We start from the raw sequence: 18,424 nt of genomic DNA on the forward strand, positions 1-18,424 counted from the left end.
GCGGGGTGCTGGTCTTGACTTGGTCTTGGGTCGGTGACCTTGACTACAACTCTGCTACTGGCTCCTTGGTTGCCTGTCCTCTCCCACCCACCTTCTTTCCATCCACTTTCTGTTGGATTTCTTTAAAAATAAAAGTCACTAGTGGCAAAAAAAAGTGAAGTTCATGTTATGTTAGGACAGGAGACAAGATGTTTCCATCCCTGAAAGTATGATGCATAGAATCACATAGYAAGTAATCACATACTGTAAACATAATAAAAACATGCTTTATCTGTGGCATTGTTCATTAAAATGGCACATTTCTAATGTATTAAAATTAAATAYGATCGGGACACTTAATGATATTAGCGATTAGGTAATCCATTCAGCAAGCACTTTTACTTTTAATACTTAAGTATTTTTAAAAGCCAGTACTTTTTTACTTTTACTTAAGTACAAATGCTAATGTGGTAGTYTTACTTTTACKTSAGTACATTTKTGTCTGTGTATTTGTACTTTTACTTAAGTACATTTTTTGAGTACTTTCTCCACCACTGCAAATAACCCAGTTCGGTTTTTACAGATCAAATTCCTGTAGATGTGAAACTACATGTGATTAGGCGACACCCAGATGTCTCGTAAACAGGAGAAATACTGTAGCTCTTTAATTTAGTACATTGGTGTATTTAAAATTTCTATTGATATTTGATTATCCTATTTAAAAAAAATACATCTATTTGGTAGCTTAGTTTAGCATTAGGGGGCATAAAGATTTCAGAGAGATTTTTTTAATCAGCGTTAGTTACCTTCTAGGGTCAAAGTCTACACTGATACATGTTTAAAATGACCTGAAGGGTGTTTTAATCACTTTTCAACAGGGCATGCTGAGCGCTTCATGTTGTGTACGGCTACATCCAGCTAATGGAAAAGCTGTGAAAGGAGTGTGCAGTAAATGTCAATGAGTGCGACAGGGAAGGCCAGAATGACGGGGAGAGAGAGAAAAAATCGTAGGGGAATGGAGATATTCTCTTACCGAACACGTTCAGGCTGACTTCCTCGGTTTTCTCTCCTGCCTTGTTCTTGGCGATGCAAGTGTAATCTCCTTCATCCACCTTTCTGACTTCCTTTATTACCAATTCAGAGCCATCCTCGTTCAAGCTGTATTTGTCGCCCGTTTCAAGGACGATGTTGTTACTGTAGAGGTGGGAAAAGAAAGGAAAAGGCAGCGGGTTCACTGCGCAGGACTTTTGCTCAAACACCTTTAGCAGCTTACAAAAACTGATCTTACTGAGACACAGAAAACTGGACTGCAGTGGCTTGGATTAATCTCTACTTCTAATATCTACTTTTCCAAAAACCTGTAAGCTAAACTATCTCTGTTCATCTGTTTTAGAACATTTAGTTGGGATTACGACCACGTTATTACAGAATGTGTGGATGAAGTTGTTATTTCTTTCACTTATCGCACAAAAATCAAATATCAAAAGTAGTGAATTAAACTATTTTATTTAAAACTAATTACTGTAAAAAGAAAAAGAAATGCGTTTGTGAAAGAAATTTGAGATTCGAGTAATTCGAGCACACAGTAAATGACTGAAGAGGAACATTAACGGTACCGTCTTGTTGGTTTATACAGCTGTAGTGAAATAAATAAATAAAACAATGAAAAGTTAATTTACTTAAAATACTTCAATTAAAAATGTGAAACCCAGATTTTTTGATCGAGCCATTTTAAGTAGAGATCTGTGTTTTTAAATATTCTTTATTTTTTCCCCCAACTTAAACCTTGTGTTTCCCCACAGTGTATTTATGTAGTCTGATGTGACCTAAAGCCAATGCTTACTGATAGTGATTTCATGACTAAAAAAGGGAAAATGACATACTGCGCCCAGGTAACGGTGGGCTCAGGGAAGCCGTCTGCGTCACAGGCCAACAGGGCAGATTCACCAACATCTGCTGTGGCGTTGACTTCAGACTTCCTGGCACGGATTGTGGGAAGAACTGAAACAGAAAGAAGACAAAAAGTTAAAGGAAAGCAAGTTACAGGTCAGCTTACAGGTAATGTTAATAATCACTCCTAAGATTTTGATTAATATTTGTGATAAAAAATCTTTCACGCTTCTATGAACCTCTGTCTGGGGTGATTTGGACTAAAAGCTGAAGTGAAGCCACCGTCTAATTATCAAAAACCACAGAGTGAGGAAAATAAAAATCAAGAGTGGCATTCGCACAGACTCGGGGTGAGGCTGAACACATTCACGTGCTTTTCTCAAACCGTAAGCAGACCGAGTGCCACAGGTGGACAGATGCAGAATATTACGAGCCACATAGCAAGCTTTAAAAGAGCAAATTTCCTCTGACAGACAGTCTTCCTAATCACATCCCTCCATTATGAGTAAACTGGCGACTTGTTGGGAAAGCGCTCATGCTGAGCGCTAAAGTAGACGCAGATGGAGTGCTTACCATTAACGATGACCTTTATCGTCCGGAAGTCAATTTCTCCCCTGGCCATAACACGAGCCTCACAATTATACATTCCTTCATCGACCTTCTTGATGCCACGTATCAGCAGGTGGCCATTATCCATGATCTTGTAGCGCACTAAAAGGAAAGAAAAGACAAATGCAGAATCAGGTGTTAACATCTCAGAAATACTCAACTCCACTCAGGCCTGACAGGAACAGAAAAAAGGGTCATATTTTATCTGTTCTTCATGTAGATGTGTATGAAATAAATATTTGTAAAAAAAAAAACATTTGATGCTTCTTTTTGGACATTTCATTTTCAGATACTCACACCATAATTCCAGGTGTAATTCTAATGAATAAATCTGTCACAAAAAGCAAAAAAAAAAAAAACTGTATAAAAATACATCAAAGTAGTGTATCAAACTAAATGGTTCGGCTAAGAGCTGCAGAGATTGATGGAGGAATTGGTGCAGACCAGTCTGGTGGTCCTTCAGACTGGACTGTAAATTTTCAGGAAAAGAGTCACTGCCTTAAAGAGCAAACACCTGATACAAGGTATTAGCTATAGGAAATGATTACTTTTTCACATAGGATGAGCTCCATTTACATTGTTTTTTTTTCCCTGAGTAAGTGAATCATTTGTTAATTGTATCCACAGAATTACATAACGGCATTTTGTTTTACTGCAGTGTAAAGTCTATACAGTAGACCTGAAGTGTCCGTGGGGGTTACTGACTGCCGCCGCCCTGGAATAGCTGAAATCCATGAATACTTGAGACATCTTCTAAAAACACTTACCACTGCATGTTCAAACATCAAATATACCTCAACATGCATCAATACACACAGTAGAAATTATCCTAGCACCGGAAGCTGACGGCCACGGTCTTCCTGACCTCAGCTTGAGGCTACAGCCAATCAGCAACAAAAAGAAGAAAAGAAAGATTGTGGATTGGCTGCTTTGCAGACGTCAGCCAATAGCAGTAGCGCAGGTATTTCAGCTTCCAAAGCTGCAGTTTTCCAAATATTTTAGACATGCTTTACTGAAAGAGCCATGATTATTTGGATTATTCATGAAAAATTTTGAGTTACACTCCACAGAACCGTCTGAGACTACTGAACTGCTACTGTGCAGGGGGCCACCCTACCTGTGAATAAATTATGTGAAAAAGTGAAAGGAAACTTTTAAGGTGAATGATAGAAAGACAGTGTATGCTAATTATGAATGTGCCTTTACTCAAAATGTACTAAGCTCAATCAGTTTTGCTTTTCCAAATATGTACTTCATGATCAGGAGCTCTAAACTAGAAGAATTGTTATGTTTCCTTCATGATGAGAACACTTTAAATCAGATATGCATTTATTGTTTTTGTTACTTATTTTTCCAGAGGCTAGATATCCTGGATCATAATCATGTTATATGCAGGGAAGCCATGAGCTAAATGTCTTTCTTGGGACAATAAAGCATCTCTTTCTATTCTTGTTGTGTCCATCACTTTAGATTCAGGTACATTTCTGTATGCAGTACTTTGCTGTTAATCTTTTGAGATTAACTATATTATACTATCAATATAATGTAACAAATTAGTGACTGCGCTAAGGGCAGTCACTAAAGCTCATATCCACCTAAAAATCCAGTATTTAGGCGATATCAGTTGGAGCTGACAGACAGGAAGTGAATCAATTTGCTTTTCCAAATCTTTTTTTCTGCCACCTTGATCTTCAACATGCTGCTCCAAGAACTGCTCTCTCCTCCAGAGTAACTTTCTAAGCAGTTCTATCCCTCTGGATTCCCGCTGGCCTTACAGAGCCAGTTTAAGGATTCCTTCACTGCTACCTGGGTTTCATTGTGTTTTTTTAATTGGCTGCACCTGCGGTGAGCTGAATATAATGCAGGCCTCGACTGCTGAGGCTCGTGGGGGGGCTGAAAAAGTCTCCGTGCTGGAACTCACCTCGCTCACTTTCAGTCTGCGCCGACTAGACTTTAGCTCACCAGCTATTTCATACATAGATACAAAGCATTTATTTTGCCTTCAGAAGTGCCTTAAATTCCTTATAGATTCAACAAGTTGTGCGATTAATTCTCTGGGATCGTGTTTTGCGCCGGCATGGTTGGAGAGCACAGCTGCTGCAGGTTGGTCAGCTGCACATTCAGGATAAGAGTCTTCTGTTGCAACATCCCAAACATGCTCTGTCGGATGGAGATGTGGTGAATGTGGAAGACACTCAACTACGCTGAGCTTATTTTCTGAGATTGAGTAGATTTGAGCTTGGTGCCACAATGTGTGTTCCTGGTAGAACATGTGGTCATACAGGAATGAAACGTGGCCCCCTGCAGCCTGCATTATTAATGCAAGCTCTGATGGATTCATGTTTTCTTGTTGCTAATCACAAATCCTGATTCTACATCAACTGAAGAGTTGAGATTCGTCAAATCAGACTGTATTTCTGCTTGGTTATTTGATTTATTTTGCTTTTAGAGATGGAATTCCACATTTTTCTGTTCAAGTCTGTCTGCTAATTCTTCTCTGACCTCGAAAATCATTTTAGTCCAAAGTACTTGGCTGCCTTTTTTTTGTTTTCATTCGAGTTATCTTTCCTAAGCCTGGCAGATGGCCGTGCATTAACATCTCAGTAGATCAGAGGTTTACAAAATACTCTGACTTGCTGCTTGTGCACAAAACCACCAGGCAACATATGTAGATCAGTTCTTACCAAGCTCATAATTTCAACTCCTGACTCGCCACCAGGGGGCGTGTGTCTCAGTGACATGGTTTTATGCCAGAACGCGGGGCTGTGTGACATAAACATTGACCGATAGGAAAATATGACTGCAGTAACCACTGTTCAACCCAAAGAGGGCAGCACTGAGGCAGTTTTAGGCTGAATGTGGCAGAATCAAACAAATCCATACAAAGATGTTACAATCTCTACGGAAAAAAAGATGGCATCCTTGGGGAACAATTCAGACAGTTTACCTACAATAAAAAGTTGATTTGGGGTTTAGTTACTCTTTAAATCCTTTTCCTTTCTCTTCTGATGTCCCATTTATGTTACCATCTAGATGACTTTATGTGGAGTTGTTGCCAAAGGCTTGACAAAATTTAATTCTAAGAAATGTATGTCCATCAGTTCAATCATAGTCTACACCTGCTCGTACTTGCAGGGTCACAGGGAGACTGGTGCATATTTCCAGGGTTCATTGGGTGAGAGACAAGGCACATCCTCTACAGGTCACCATTCGTGGTAGCACTGCAGCTAACAGCGCTACCAACTTCACCACATTCCTAAGAAATTCATGTRAACTTCTGAATTTGAAGGGACCTAAAAATAAAAACTAATCTAGAAATGGAAGCTACTTTCCAAAAGTTTCTTTTGGCAGGTTTCAGTTCTGGAAAGTTAAAATGAGATTTCAGTCTCTCTGCTTGTCTTAAAAGGTAACATGCTGTCTATACTCGAGGAACGTGTGATGTTTGATTAATGTGATTATATGCTGGGAGGGCTGCTGGAATGGAATACTAAACGTTTTCTCTCACTATATTTTCTGTGTTTGCATAATTCAGGAGACTAACAAGTTCTCCTCATGTCCTATTACTGTAACATTTGGAGAGAAATAAAGAGTTTCTATGATTGTGATCAAATTTTTGAACCTCTTAAAAGGGGGATTGAGTTTTCACGCTCTAAATGTACAATATGTTTAACTGCAGATTGTTGGGGGGAAAAAAAATCACTGCAATGTTTGTTTCTCACAAGTTTAGAGATGTGGGTCTTAATTTATGTCTGAGCGACACTTTAGCATAAGCAGCTCTTTGTGGACATTTAAACATATGGTTAGGTCGACTGCTGCACTGAGGAAAATTACATGAGCACTTCTCAGCGCTGGTCACAATTGGAGGTCTTTTTTTCCTTCAGTGGAAAACACATTCCTTGATAAGAGGCCAAGAATAAAGGCAGGCTAAGCACTGCTTTGTGGTAAGTTGAGGCTTTCCAGCGGTCACCAGAGGAGGGGTAACGATAAGGTTAAATCAGACCCAGTTCAAGTGCAAAACAAAGCCCCTTTTCTTTCTCAGTGCACACAACACCGACAATGTTCACCAAGGCAGAGTTGGACAAAAGTTTTGTAAAGCCAAAATAAACTCATGTTTGGCTGCAGGAAGTTGCCACAATAACATAAACTCAGCCAAAGTTTACATGTAGACCGCACATGTGTTAGAAATGGGCTAAAACTGCCTCCATTTTGGACACAAATACATGTTACATAATGACCACATGTTAACTGCCGATATAGGTTTGACTGAGGACAGCTGCAAATTTATGAATGAAGAAATATCCTCAAAATGAGTGTTACAGCAAGACTACAACCCTAAAAACACCAGCAGGATTCAACAATTCAGAAACATGGATCATATCAGGTACAGGTGGTGGGAGACAGAAGAACTCAGTGTAAAGTAACATGACTGATGGACAATGTCTCCAACACCGTTCATGAAACTGTTGCTGAACTGAAGAGTGACCAACTGCCGCATCCTGGATGCACAGAGGCGTGTTTTGGTAGATCCTTCCTGCCAGCAGCTCTCAGTCTCTGAAGTCACCACTGTTCCCCACAAACTCAATAAGTGTTGACATACATTAGCGTTTTTATTTGCACCGTTTTACTCATATTAAATAATATTTCTGCTGGTATTGGCACATTTCTGTTGCTTCACAGTTCTTATTGTCACTTATTGTAAATAGTCTAATTTTCTTGATGTAGAAATACACAATACTTTTAATAGCTAACTACTACTTATGTTGAAATTTTGCCCTTAATATACAGTATGTTTTTTTATTCATTTTTTTATAGATTTTATATTCATATCATGCTTTGATGGCCTGTCACTTTGCAGCTGGTGCTCCTGAGTTTCCCCACTGTGAGACAATAAACAGTATTTTTATTCTATTCACGGGAAAGCTACATTTTTTTTTGGCCTTTTTCAGTTTATGCTGTAAATGTTTGGGTTTGCACAGAAAACCCCTGACACCGGAGTTTATTTCAACAGCAAACAGTTCATTTTTCCTTATTTTCTGTAGAGTGATTTGATAAAACACATTCTCCATGTTTTGATTTGGAATAAAATGCGGAGTATTCCCAATGCACTTTCCTGTATGGAAATAAAATCTAAATGGGATGTGTGCAGCTGTGAGGAGAGTTCGAGAGTTTTTTGGGGTTTATTTTGAACAAACTGCGTTTATTTTTAACACAACTGTATAACCAAAACAAAGTTAATGCTCTTCTCATCTTATTCCCACAAAACTTAATGTTAAAATAACGTATCATTTTATATTTATTTGAAATGCTCTGCTGCCGAGCTTTGTTCTTCGGTTTGTTTAATTTGTTCAGCCATTTCCATGGAGCTATTTTAAAGCCCGAGACTGTTTCATGCTTCACAGCTTCTAAGCTACAATTGTTTCAAACACAGGGATCAACGGTAAAGAAAAAAGGCGATTATTACAGAATCATTTCTAAAGTTTCCATGGATTGCTTCTCATGTTTTCCTTTTGTCAGGGTTTTCTCTGCTTATTTTTCCCCTCGCTGAATATGAAAATCAATGGTAACTGCTGCAAATCAAAGCTAATTATGGCTTCCTTTCACAGTAAAAGAGCAGGTGACAAACTTTCCAGAACCCCCTTTTCAAGCCTAAAGGCGGGGAGCGCTTGATGTGCTAACGAGAAAGATTTTTCAATTGAGTGAACTATCGAAAACACAGACATCAGGCAACAAACCCAGCAAACCTGCTGCGAGGGAAGAGCTTCACCCAATTATTAACTCTCAAACATATGGGTGCTGCTCTCCTGGAAAAATACAAAAAAAAAAACCTTTTGGTAAGCCAGCTATTAGCTAACCTGAAAAACGTCAGCAGGCAGTTTCTTTTGTTGGAAGTGGTTCGCATGAAATTACAGCCTTTGCATTTTATCTTTCCACTTTCTTTACTTTTGTTAAGTTCACCTGTTTGGGTGAATTAAACGTCTCTAGCTTCAGCTGACAATAACTTCCTCCTGCTAGGCTAGAAAAAAAAAAAAAAAGATTTCCATGTGTCTTCTAAGAGGTATAAAATCACCTCCTGCAGAAAATTCTTTACTTTTTCATAGATAACAGGCAAGGGGAGAGAGAGACTCGGCGTAGAGTGGAAAATTGATTGGAAAGCATGAACTGGCAGGCAGCGATGGCATGAAGGCGAGGTGACTGCTCAGGGAGTCAAGAGGATTGGGCAGAATGGCGTGCTGGAGGTGAGAAAGCAGCTCCGGCGCTGAAGTAGTTGTGTTTGAAGCGACTCACCGTCTTTGGCGGATTGGAGTTTGGAGCCCTTGTGCTTCCAAATGATGGTGGGTGGCGGCGAGCTGACCACGTCGCACACGATGTCGGCGTTGTCGCCCTCGTTGAACTCCTGCGGACTCGGCGCGCTCTGGAAGGTGATCTTTTCTGTTATAAGTGATAGAAATCCATTTAGTTTGTTGCTTTGTTTTACTTAAAACAGCCAAAATCAGTTAAATTAAAATAAGATTGTTATTAAACTTAAACTTACAAGTTCAAATAAAAGGAGGTGTGTGTAAATAGAAGTTCATAATACAGTTTGTGGCTGTATTATGAAAAAGTGTGAGAGCAGGTAAAATACTGACTGCTCTTTTTAAGCCAGCTGCCAGCTGTCTGAAACTGGATAACAGTTATTTAAGTTGGGTGAAGGTCAAACTAAAACATTGCACCTAGAGACCAACACAGAGGGATGATTCATTTGTAGCAATCAGAAACATTTGTCTCCCCCTGTAAGGCTGCCAGTCTGTTCAGTTCAAACCTCTCTGAGCTCCGTTTGATGAAAATCACCTGTTACAATACATATAATACTCATTTCCCACATGCCAGCCAGAGAGCTCTTATAGCTCATTAAGTGTTCATTTACCTTGAAACTTGATATGATTTTTGCATTTATGTATGTCTTTCTTACTGCATACTGAATTGAATTGCAAAGAAATGCTAAAGCTTGGCATGGATAACCTCTTGTGACGCCTGTCTGTCCTTTGAAGAGCTCTTGTGGCGTATCGGTGGCTCACAGTTCAGGATGTGACGTTGATTGGAAAAAAAAATATTAATACTTTGAAGGCTGGAAAAACGGGATAAAATCTGACGGGACTTACGGAAAATCTTCACTTGAACTGTGGCTTGGGCCTCCTTGTCTGCGTTTTTGGCCAGACATTTGTAGATGCCGGCGTTGTCCACGTTGGCGTGGTAGATGGTGAGAATGGACGTGGACTCGTCGCTCCGGCTCACAGAGATGTTCGGCCGAGACAGGAGGATCTTCTCACCGCTGGGGGAGAACCAGTCGATGTCTTTAGCGTCCCCAACCACTGCGAAACAGAGAGGTTCACAACGCAGGATCACTAATGGAGACCAGGAACACGGAAGGAAGCGATGGAAAGTATTCATGGCACATCAATAAAGTTTTATTCTGATGGAAATCACCAAAGATGTGGGATAAAACGGGATTTTGTTGATGCTGCCGGAGCGAAACGTGAGACAGCGATCAATAAAACCCACAGGGGGAAGAAATGAAGCACAAATGAAAATGGGAAATAAAATAAACCTAATTCATTTCTCTAAAAACCTTTTTTTTTTTTTTAAATGAGGTGAAAAATATGGATATTAGGATAAAAAGGAGTGGCATAAATAATTTGTATCTATTGACTAGGAGGCAACTTTTACTGACGGGGAGGAAAAAAATATCTAACAAGTTTTCTTCTCTATTCATTTTTCATGAAGCAGAACACAAACACAAGCTGGTAATGTTGTCTTCTCTCAAAGAACACAGAGCTCTAAGGAGGGCTTATTGTTTAACACGGAACAATTCAAAGTCAAACTAAAGCCATTTATCTTCACAGAGCAGAAAAATCCCTTTTAGTTTAAAGCATACACAAAAACTTTGCTTCTATGACTTAATTTGTTATAGATAATTTTGTCACATAACAGGTCAATAAAAGCATTTCCTATGAAACTGTTTTTTTATTAATTTATTTTTTTCACATATTTTACCATCCAACTATAAATGACATTTTCTTATTTCAGTATCAAATCCAGCTCCTTGTTTGAGACCTTGATGGTCTACAATAGCTTAAAGTTATGATGTCTGGTTAAAACAATATTTATTTTCTGGAGCTGATGGGATCATATCATAATCAAGACAGCTGAATCTCAAATGAATGCTTTTATGGTCTACAACAGCTGATACCATGCGTACGGACACACACACGCCCACACGTTCTCTCTTAAGGGTAAATTAGAGTCAGATTAACCAAACAGTCAGGTTTTTAGCAGAATACCCAGAGAGATCCCGTTCACTTGGAGAGAACATGCAGTAAAAACACAGACATCTTGTTGCTGCAGGCTAACAACTGTGCAGCTGTTGCTTTAAGAGTCAGGGGATCATTTACTGAACAGAGTTTGTCCTTGGTCATTTTAATTTTGATCATTAGTGGTCACCCTGGTAACAATAAAAAAAAAACTAGTCAAAGATTAACAAGTTTTCATAGGCAAATTTGAACAGGAAAGAAATGTCAACCTGCTATTTACCAATTTGTAGAATATAAGGGATAAATTTGCTCGCAGCTCCGAATGCAGACACAGTCCTCCTGCATGCAGGAGACTGATGGTGTTAGTTGGCTTGTGAATAAATGAGATGCTCGAATTCTAGAGATGCCCTCAAAAACCACTTGCAAATGCCTGTTGTAATCATTCAAACACCAAAAATACCTTAAAATGCATTTATAAACAGAGTGGAAACCATCTTAGCACCACCACAGAAGCTACAGTCATCCACATCCTCTCTCTTGGGGGCACAGCCAATCAGAGCCAAGGAAAATGAATGCTGGTCCTGGACTGGCCAGCCAGCAGCATATCACGTAGCACCGAGAAACGTCAGCTGCCCAAAGCTGCATTTTTCTTCAAGTATTTATCATATGCTCTGCTTTTGTAAGCTTTTTGCACAAATACAAAAACAGTTGACATATTAATGTCATTTGGCATATTAATGCACACACAATATGACGACATGGGATAAGATGCAGCTCTTGGGCTGAAAGTGGAAAACGTTCTGAATAACTCGGCATCATTTCGACTGTGGATGTTTAAAAAAAATTTAAATCCATCCGATAGTGACTTGGGACATCTAAAGAGGTCAAGGAACATCGTGGACCGACTCAAGCTGGCTGACCCATATGATGAGGACCTGCTCTGCTACAGCGTCCAGGAAGCCAGCCTGCAGAAAGAAGATGCAGCTCCGGCTTTAAACAAACTGAACTATTGGTTATAAGTAACTGAATGAAGTTTATGAAACTTACTTTATTTACCTTAGCAATTTAACAAATGTAATACATTCATTTGAATAAAATAAGATTACTTGTGACTAATTATCAAAATGTGTTAAGGTTGGAGATGCACTCTCCTTTTTCAGTGTATAAAGATTTGTTTATGATGATTTCTCTGATTCATTTCCTTTTTTCCATTTCTGAGTTTTGTTGGTTGTGTTCTAGAGATTAAACCAGCTAAATTTACACTTCTTGTCAATTCTTGGCCTGATTTTGGTTTACACTGTTCCCTACTGTTTACCTGTCTGTACTCTGTCCCTCATTCTCCTTTTTTTTTTTCAAAACATTTTCTACTTTCATTAAACGACCTCAGATGCTACTCACAGCATTTCATGGACGAGTTGAAATTTGCATCAAGCTGAGCTAAATGAGGCGTGTTCTCTTACCTTCGCAGAGGAAAAATTTGGACTCTCCGACGCTGATTTCCCCTTGTGCCGGAGTGATTTGCACCTGAATAGCAGCTGAGTGGAGAAAAGAAGACACAGAAAAATATACATTAGTTTGTTTTCTTTTTTTTTTGCTTTCATCTGGAGGAGTGGTGACACAGGGCCACAGCAGAATAAGACAATGCTCAGAGTTCTGTGGGCTCGCTACAATGTTCAGCCCAAACCCCATCTGTGAATGAAACTCTGGGATGAAATTTCTAGGCTCACTGGAGTGCAACATCACAGCATGCACAATGTTTCTGATTCTCACTCAAAGCCGAGACACTTGTTACGAGGCTGTAATTCTTTTATTTAACATTTACTGTAGGTCTCTGCTGTTTACGCTCGCTCTGGGCTGAAGACTTTCTTCCTGCTCAAAGTCCTGCTGAAGGTTTAACACACATCCTCAAAGCCTTAGATTTCTTTCTATTTGTCGGAGTCCTTGTGATTCTCTCCTCAGAGATCTTCTCTTTTATTGTGAAATCGCTCAATATGTGCCTTTGACCTATGGCAACAACATGTCTGACAATGTAGACAAATAAACTTCAACTAGCTCTGCATCAGGAAAACAGGAATCCGTTACAGGCGATACGAATAAATATGGAACAGGTGCAGCTCAGTAAGTTAATATCAAGAGGTTAATGTCTTTCAATGAAGCAAATACGTGAAACTTGTGCGTTTCATAAATTAAAATTACACACAGTGATAGAATTCAAGCATCTATTTATTCTACAGAGTTCTATGACCAGCCATAGTAATGGAACGTTCAGTGGCAGAAGAAAAGGAGCCCAACTGTCACATTTCTGCTGTTGAAGTATTTCTGGACCTGAAACACAATTGTTTCACCTGAGTTAAGGAGTTCAGGAACAGCTCAGTTTACTGCAAAGTCCACTTTTCAGATGGAAATAAAATTTGCTTTTTATATGGAAATTAAGATCAGAGACTGGAGGAAGAACAGAGGGACACAGAACCCGCTTTGTTTGAGGTCCAGTGTGACGTTTCCACACTCGGTGATGATCTGGGGTCACGTCGTCTGGCTGGATCCGGCTAGCAGGAGGTTTCAGAGCACTTCAAGGAGATGCTGATTTCATCTTCCACAAGGAAGATGTGCAGGCCATCCTGCACTGCCAAAAGTACCACTCCAATCACCATGGTAACACCAGTAGACTAGCCTGACCTGGAACCTACAGAAAATCTATTGATTATTGTGAAGAGGAAGCTGAGAGGCACCAGAACCAACCATGCAGATGACCCAAAGTAACCTGAACTTCCTGAACACCTCAGCAGAACCGCAGGCTGACCTCCAGGCCGCACCGCATTGGTGAATAATTCATCCACAAATCTGCTTTTTGGTCTGATGTAATATTCTATATGAGAGAAACTGAATTTCTGAATAGTAAAAACCAGAATAATAAAAATTTACCAAAGTAAGCACTTGAAATTAAACCCTCTGTGTGGAATAAAGCTTATAATCTCTGAGTCTTACTTCCTGAATTTAATTAAAATAAATTATATTTTATAATTGAGATGCACCTGTAGGTTTGGGGCATGGTTTAATCTCCGGGACTCAGAAGCAGCCGTAAACACATTCAGCTAATAAACGTTAACTTGTTTGCTTAATCTTTTAAACGAAGTTGTTGGGTTTTTGGGGKTTTTTTTCCCCCGAAACTCTACTTGTTTTTCTCATCCTGCTTCTCCTGCCAGGTGAGAGGAAAAGCATAATCTCTTTAATCCTGGAATATCCTTTTTCCCTGAGACGCATGTGCTCTTCAGTAATAACCGAGCTGAAGCGGTGACACGGGGAAGCAGCACCTGCTGTTTGTTCCTGCCTGCGTTCTGCCAAATCAGAAGCAAAAATAAAAATAAAAAAAATTAAGCAAACCGCATTAAAAAAAAAAGTAAAATGTTGAAAAGGTAAATCACTTCCGCTTGTTCCTCAGCGTTTGTGCAAATTTAATCACTTTTGACTGCAACACGGTTCACTGTAAGACTTTTATCCTCGGCGCTATTAGCATAGCGGTGAAAGCGCGGGCTGCAAAATGCCAGCGAATCGTGATCCAGCGCTGACAGAGAGGTCCTGCTGAGCATCCAGCACGACGCCGCTTCACACAAACGAGTAACGTCAGCCGCAGCTTGACTCTCGCCGGGTAGCTTCACGGGGATGGCTGGCGGGGTCTCGCCACTCAAACAGAGGTAGCCAGCTCTCGTCCCGGCGCAGGATGCCATTGACGTTTCCCAGCAGCGACAAGCTACACTGCTTTAGAAAAAAAAAAAAAAAACACACATCTGGGACGGAGAGGAGGCAGCCGCAGCGGTGGCCCTTTGTTGCTCTTCTCCTCCTCCTAATGCCTGATTTGAAGATCGTAGTGGGAAATCTAGTTTCAGCCAAAAATGCCTGAATAAGGAGCTGTGTGTGGGGGATTTAGCATATGATGTCTTTATGCGTTATATTAGAGCTCTGCCATTCTTTATGGTAAGATGTTTCACACATCTTACATGCTGCAAATTGAGGAAGTCAATACAGTTTATTTAGAAGATATTCACGTGAAAAGGCAAACACTGTTTTTCTTTCTTTTTGACAGGCTCCTTGAAAAAAATGTAACGTACGCACAAAAAAAATCCTGTTTTTTCCACGTTTCTTGAACTTCGTCGTGGAAACAGGAACTTTTAAACTACTGCATTTCAGTAACGAGTACCTTCTGTACCTGGAACTCTTTTGTCTTGATTGTTGCAGTTAGGCAACGAGGTTTTGTCCTTGAAAGCAAGAAATTTCAGTTCCAAACCACTTATGGAAAATTCTCTTTAAGTGCCAACTTGACAAGTCGACTTGATGTGCAAATGAACAAAAAAAAAAGGCTGCATATTCAAACAATTCAAATAAAATTTTAACAATTGTTTTAAACACAGTATGTTTTTTTTTTAAGTTGCCACCTGGCTTTAACAAATGAGCTAATTTTCCTTTTGTATAATTGTTGCAGAGTTCTTATGTTTCAGCTGGCAACAAGTTATTTCACCTCAACTGATGCATTGAGCAACTTCTAATGTCTTAATTGACCATGTTAAAAGACACGCCCTGCAATACTGGAAGAGATGCTGGTCCGTTTAGGAATGGTCTAATCACTGGAAAACCTCTAAGGAGAAATGACTAAAGTTGGGACTGCCAACGCATAATTTAGAAACTGGGAGGAAAGAGTTGATCCAGCGTCTTTGCAGAGGAAATGTGGTCGGAAAACGTCTTGAATGTTTGTGATTGACGATCACTGAAACATTTGGTGGAATAAAATTGAAGAAAAAAAAACAGTAGAATTCAGAGATATGTTAAATAGTGAAAGTAAGAGTATTTCCACATTATGTCGAAGGGAAGTCAAGGGATCGGGATTGAACAGTTGTGTAGCCATAAGAAAATCCTTAATCAGTGAGGCTGACTGGAGAAAAAGGCTTCAATAGGCAAAGGAGCATAAAGATCAGACTGTGAAGTGATGGAAGCTCAGATTGTTCCAAGCAGGTCTGTCTGCAGAATAAGTAAGTGTTTCCAAAAGAAGACGTTTCTCAAGAACCACACCTGATTGGACGAAATTAACGTCCTTCACTCCACTTTTTCCTTTTCTTTTTTTAAATCACGAGCTTACTTATCTGGTATCAGACCACCATTTATTTCATTTCTCAAAGCTTGTTGTAACTGAGGGATTTAGAAGATTTACTAAACACTCTGATATAAAGACGGCAGGCAGATTGTGTTAGCCAGTCTGACATTAGCTGAGTCTTTGCAACTTTTCCTCCCACCTGTCTTAAAAGAGAATGTCTGGTTGCATTTCAAAATAAGAGCATTGACATAGACCACATTGTTTTAATCGCTAATGGATGTGATTTTTCAGAGATGGCTAAATGCTGACACCCAGGCATTACATTAAATAACTAAATCTGTTTTGGTTACTGAAATGTGAAACTCACATAAGAAGCTAAAAACAAATAAAGAAAAAAATTGCAATTATCGTTCAAAAAATTATGTTTCTTAATTGACCTTAAGACAAAGATGTTTTACCTTTAACGCCTTATTCTTTTGCTGAACTTTTTAAACACAGACTCTGGGTCTCCAGGGAACCCCGTCTCGATTGTTCAGGACACTCATGGATCGACCACCAAGTCTGGACACGAACGCCACAGAGAAGTTTTTGGAATCTATTCAGACTCTCCCATCATCAATGAACGGTCTTGGTGAAAAATGAATGCCACGCCGGATGGAAATAAATCTGGTGACGTTGCAGAAGCTTATTGAAACAAAGGCACAGTGAATGCCGGCTGTGATCAAAGAAGTCCAATGAAACAGTGTGTGTGACTGTTTTATGGCCATGCAGAGTATTTCTGGAGGCGTCAGGAAAATTCTGGTCTGGTTCCTAATTGCTTAAACAAACACAAAGCATGCAGGAATGTGCGGCACACAAACCTTAAACGCAATTCAATGGGTAATTTAAGAGGCTGTTGGAATGAGAAGAAATCCTTWAATAATGCTGCATTAAGCACTTTCCAAAAAAAGGAAATATTGTGATTCGAGTACAAATAATATTCTTATTTTGGCTTTCTCAAGAAGTCATGCAAATGTCCCTTTCATATTTCTTTCAGTGTGAATAACACCAGCCTTTGTTCGAAGCCAGCGTGAATGCTTCAGCGCCATGGAAAACCACTGCCCTCCGAATGTTTGCTTACACGGGCTGGAGGTCGATACCAAGACAACAACGTCTCCATTTCCTTCCTTCGGAGAGTGAGATCACAGATATGCCACGTTGTAAACTCTTAACAATGCCTCCTAAGACTGAGATGCCTGGCCCAAAAATCACATGATGATATCTGCAACAGTAAAGACAACAGAAATGAGCTCAGGTGGTGTGGGAAAGAGAGCTGTTCTCACAGCCATTTTCTCCAGGTTGTTCTGCGAGACGGAGTGGTTCAGCCTCATGAGTCCAACAAAACACACACTTACACTCTCTACTGAGACAATACCTTTACATTTAGCTCCAAACTTAGAATAGTTTTATTTAAAAAAAATAGTCTGATTAAAAAAGAAGAAAAACAGCGCTAACACATTTTATGCTTATTTGCACGCCCTCTGAGGAAGTCTTATTGTTTCCAACAATAAGACTTTCGACAGGAGAGACAGAAAGACCAAAAAACCTTCCTCTCAATCCCCAACAATTTGTAAAAAAAAAAAAAAAAAAATTAATTGAGATCAGATTAACATCTATGCTTTAGCCTTTGGCTTTAGCCTTTGGCTGCTGAGCCAAAGTTATCTTTGGCTCAGCAGCGATCAAAGTGACACTGCAGACTAATATATATGTATCATGTTCAACTGCCTCTTGATTCCAGTCATCTATAAAGAAAACCCTCCGTCAGCATTCGAGGGTCCTTTCAGTCATACTTCAGCTTGGTTTGACTCCCACAGCTACAAACAGTAACGCTCGTTCACAAGCAGCACTTCACCATCATTCAGATCAGCATACTTCCACAGGTCTGCAGGACAGAAAAACGCAGGGAATCTCAGTTCATCTAGACTTGGAAGAAACTCTGCTTCGATAAAAAAAAATAAAAATAACAGAGAGCTTCTGTACATATTTCAGAGTTCCAGTCTTTGTAATCAGATGCAAGGCTGTGTGGTTATCTGGCCAAACATAGCTTGATCCTCCATAAATATTTGTATCTGCATCCAAACTAAGTCCCCCCTCAGCTCAGGAATCTTAGACACGGTTCTAGTCAGTGGTGAGAAAATATCCTGGAGCCGGGCCCTGAAGTTAACGTTGGAAGCTTAATTATTTGACACAGTTAAATCAAACATATTTCCTTGCAATGCTATCAGTATATTTTGAGACCGACTGTCGGAAAAAATAAGGTTTCTGGCCTCCTGAGGCTTCATTTTTATGTGAACTCAAAGTCAAAGTGATAAAAATGAAACCTTGCAGCCAAAAAGAGATTGGCATAAAAGGCACATAAGTTAAATATGAAATTGCTTCCTATATATCTGACCTTTTATATGCAAAAGACAATATGCAAATCTTCCAGAGTCCATCCATGACGAATAGCCTTTTTAGTGTTTAGCAAGGAGCAATAAATAGATCCCTGACACATGAAGCTACCGTGTTATTTGCCTGTTGAATGATGTCAGTTTGA

At 39.6% G+C, this 18,424-nt stretch overlaps 1 protein-coding gene across 12 annotated transcripts in view; it reads right to left on the reverse strand.

Annotated features, from left to right (window-relative positions):
• The window catches only part of ncam1a (neural cell adhesion molecule 1a), a 315,548-nt gene that overhangs the window by 76,704 nt on the left and 220,420 nt on the right, over nucleotides 1-18,424 (reverse strand). For all 12 annotated transcript variants that reach the window (XM_008428583.2, XM_008428578.2, XM_008428582.2 and 9 more), the window contains exons 2-7: nucleotides 12,227-12,301; nucleotides 9,618-9,827; nucleotides 8,764-8,907; nucleotides 2,443-2,580; nucleotides 1,863-1,980; nucleotides 1,013-1,173 (exon numbers count right to left, since the gene is read on the reverse strand). In XM_008428583.2, coding sequence (XP_008426805.1) covers nucleotides 1,013-1,173; nucleotides 1,863-1,980; nucleotides 2,443-2,580; nucleotides 8,764-8,907; nucleotides 9,618-9,827; nucleotides 12,227-12,301 — 846 coding nt within the window. The remainder of the gene's footprint in view (nucleotides 1-1,012; nucleotides 1,174-1,862; nucleotides 1,981-2,442; nucleotides 2,581-8,763; nucleotides 8,908-9,617; nucleotides 9,828-12,226; nucleotides 12,302-18,424) is intronic.

The sequence above is a fragment of the Poecilia reticulata genome, linkage group LG14 (genome assembly GCF_000633615.1).
Source record: "Poecilia reticulata strain Guanapo linkage group LG14, Guppy_female_1.0+MT, whole genome shotgun sequence".
Taxonomy (NCBI): Eukaryota; Metazoa; Chordata; class Actinopteri; order Cyprinodontiformes; family Poeciliidae; genus Poecilia; species Poecilia reticulata.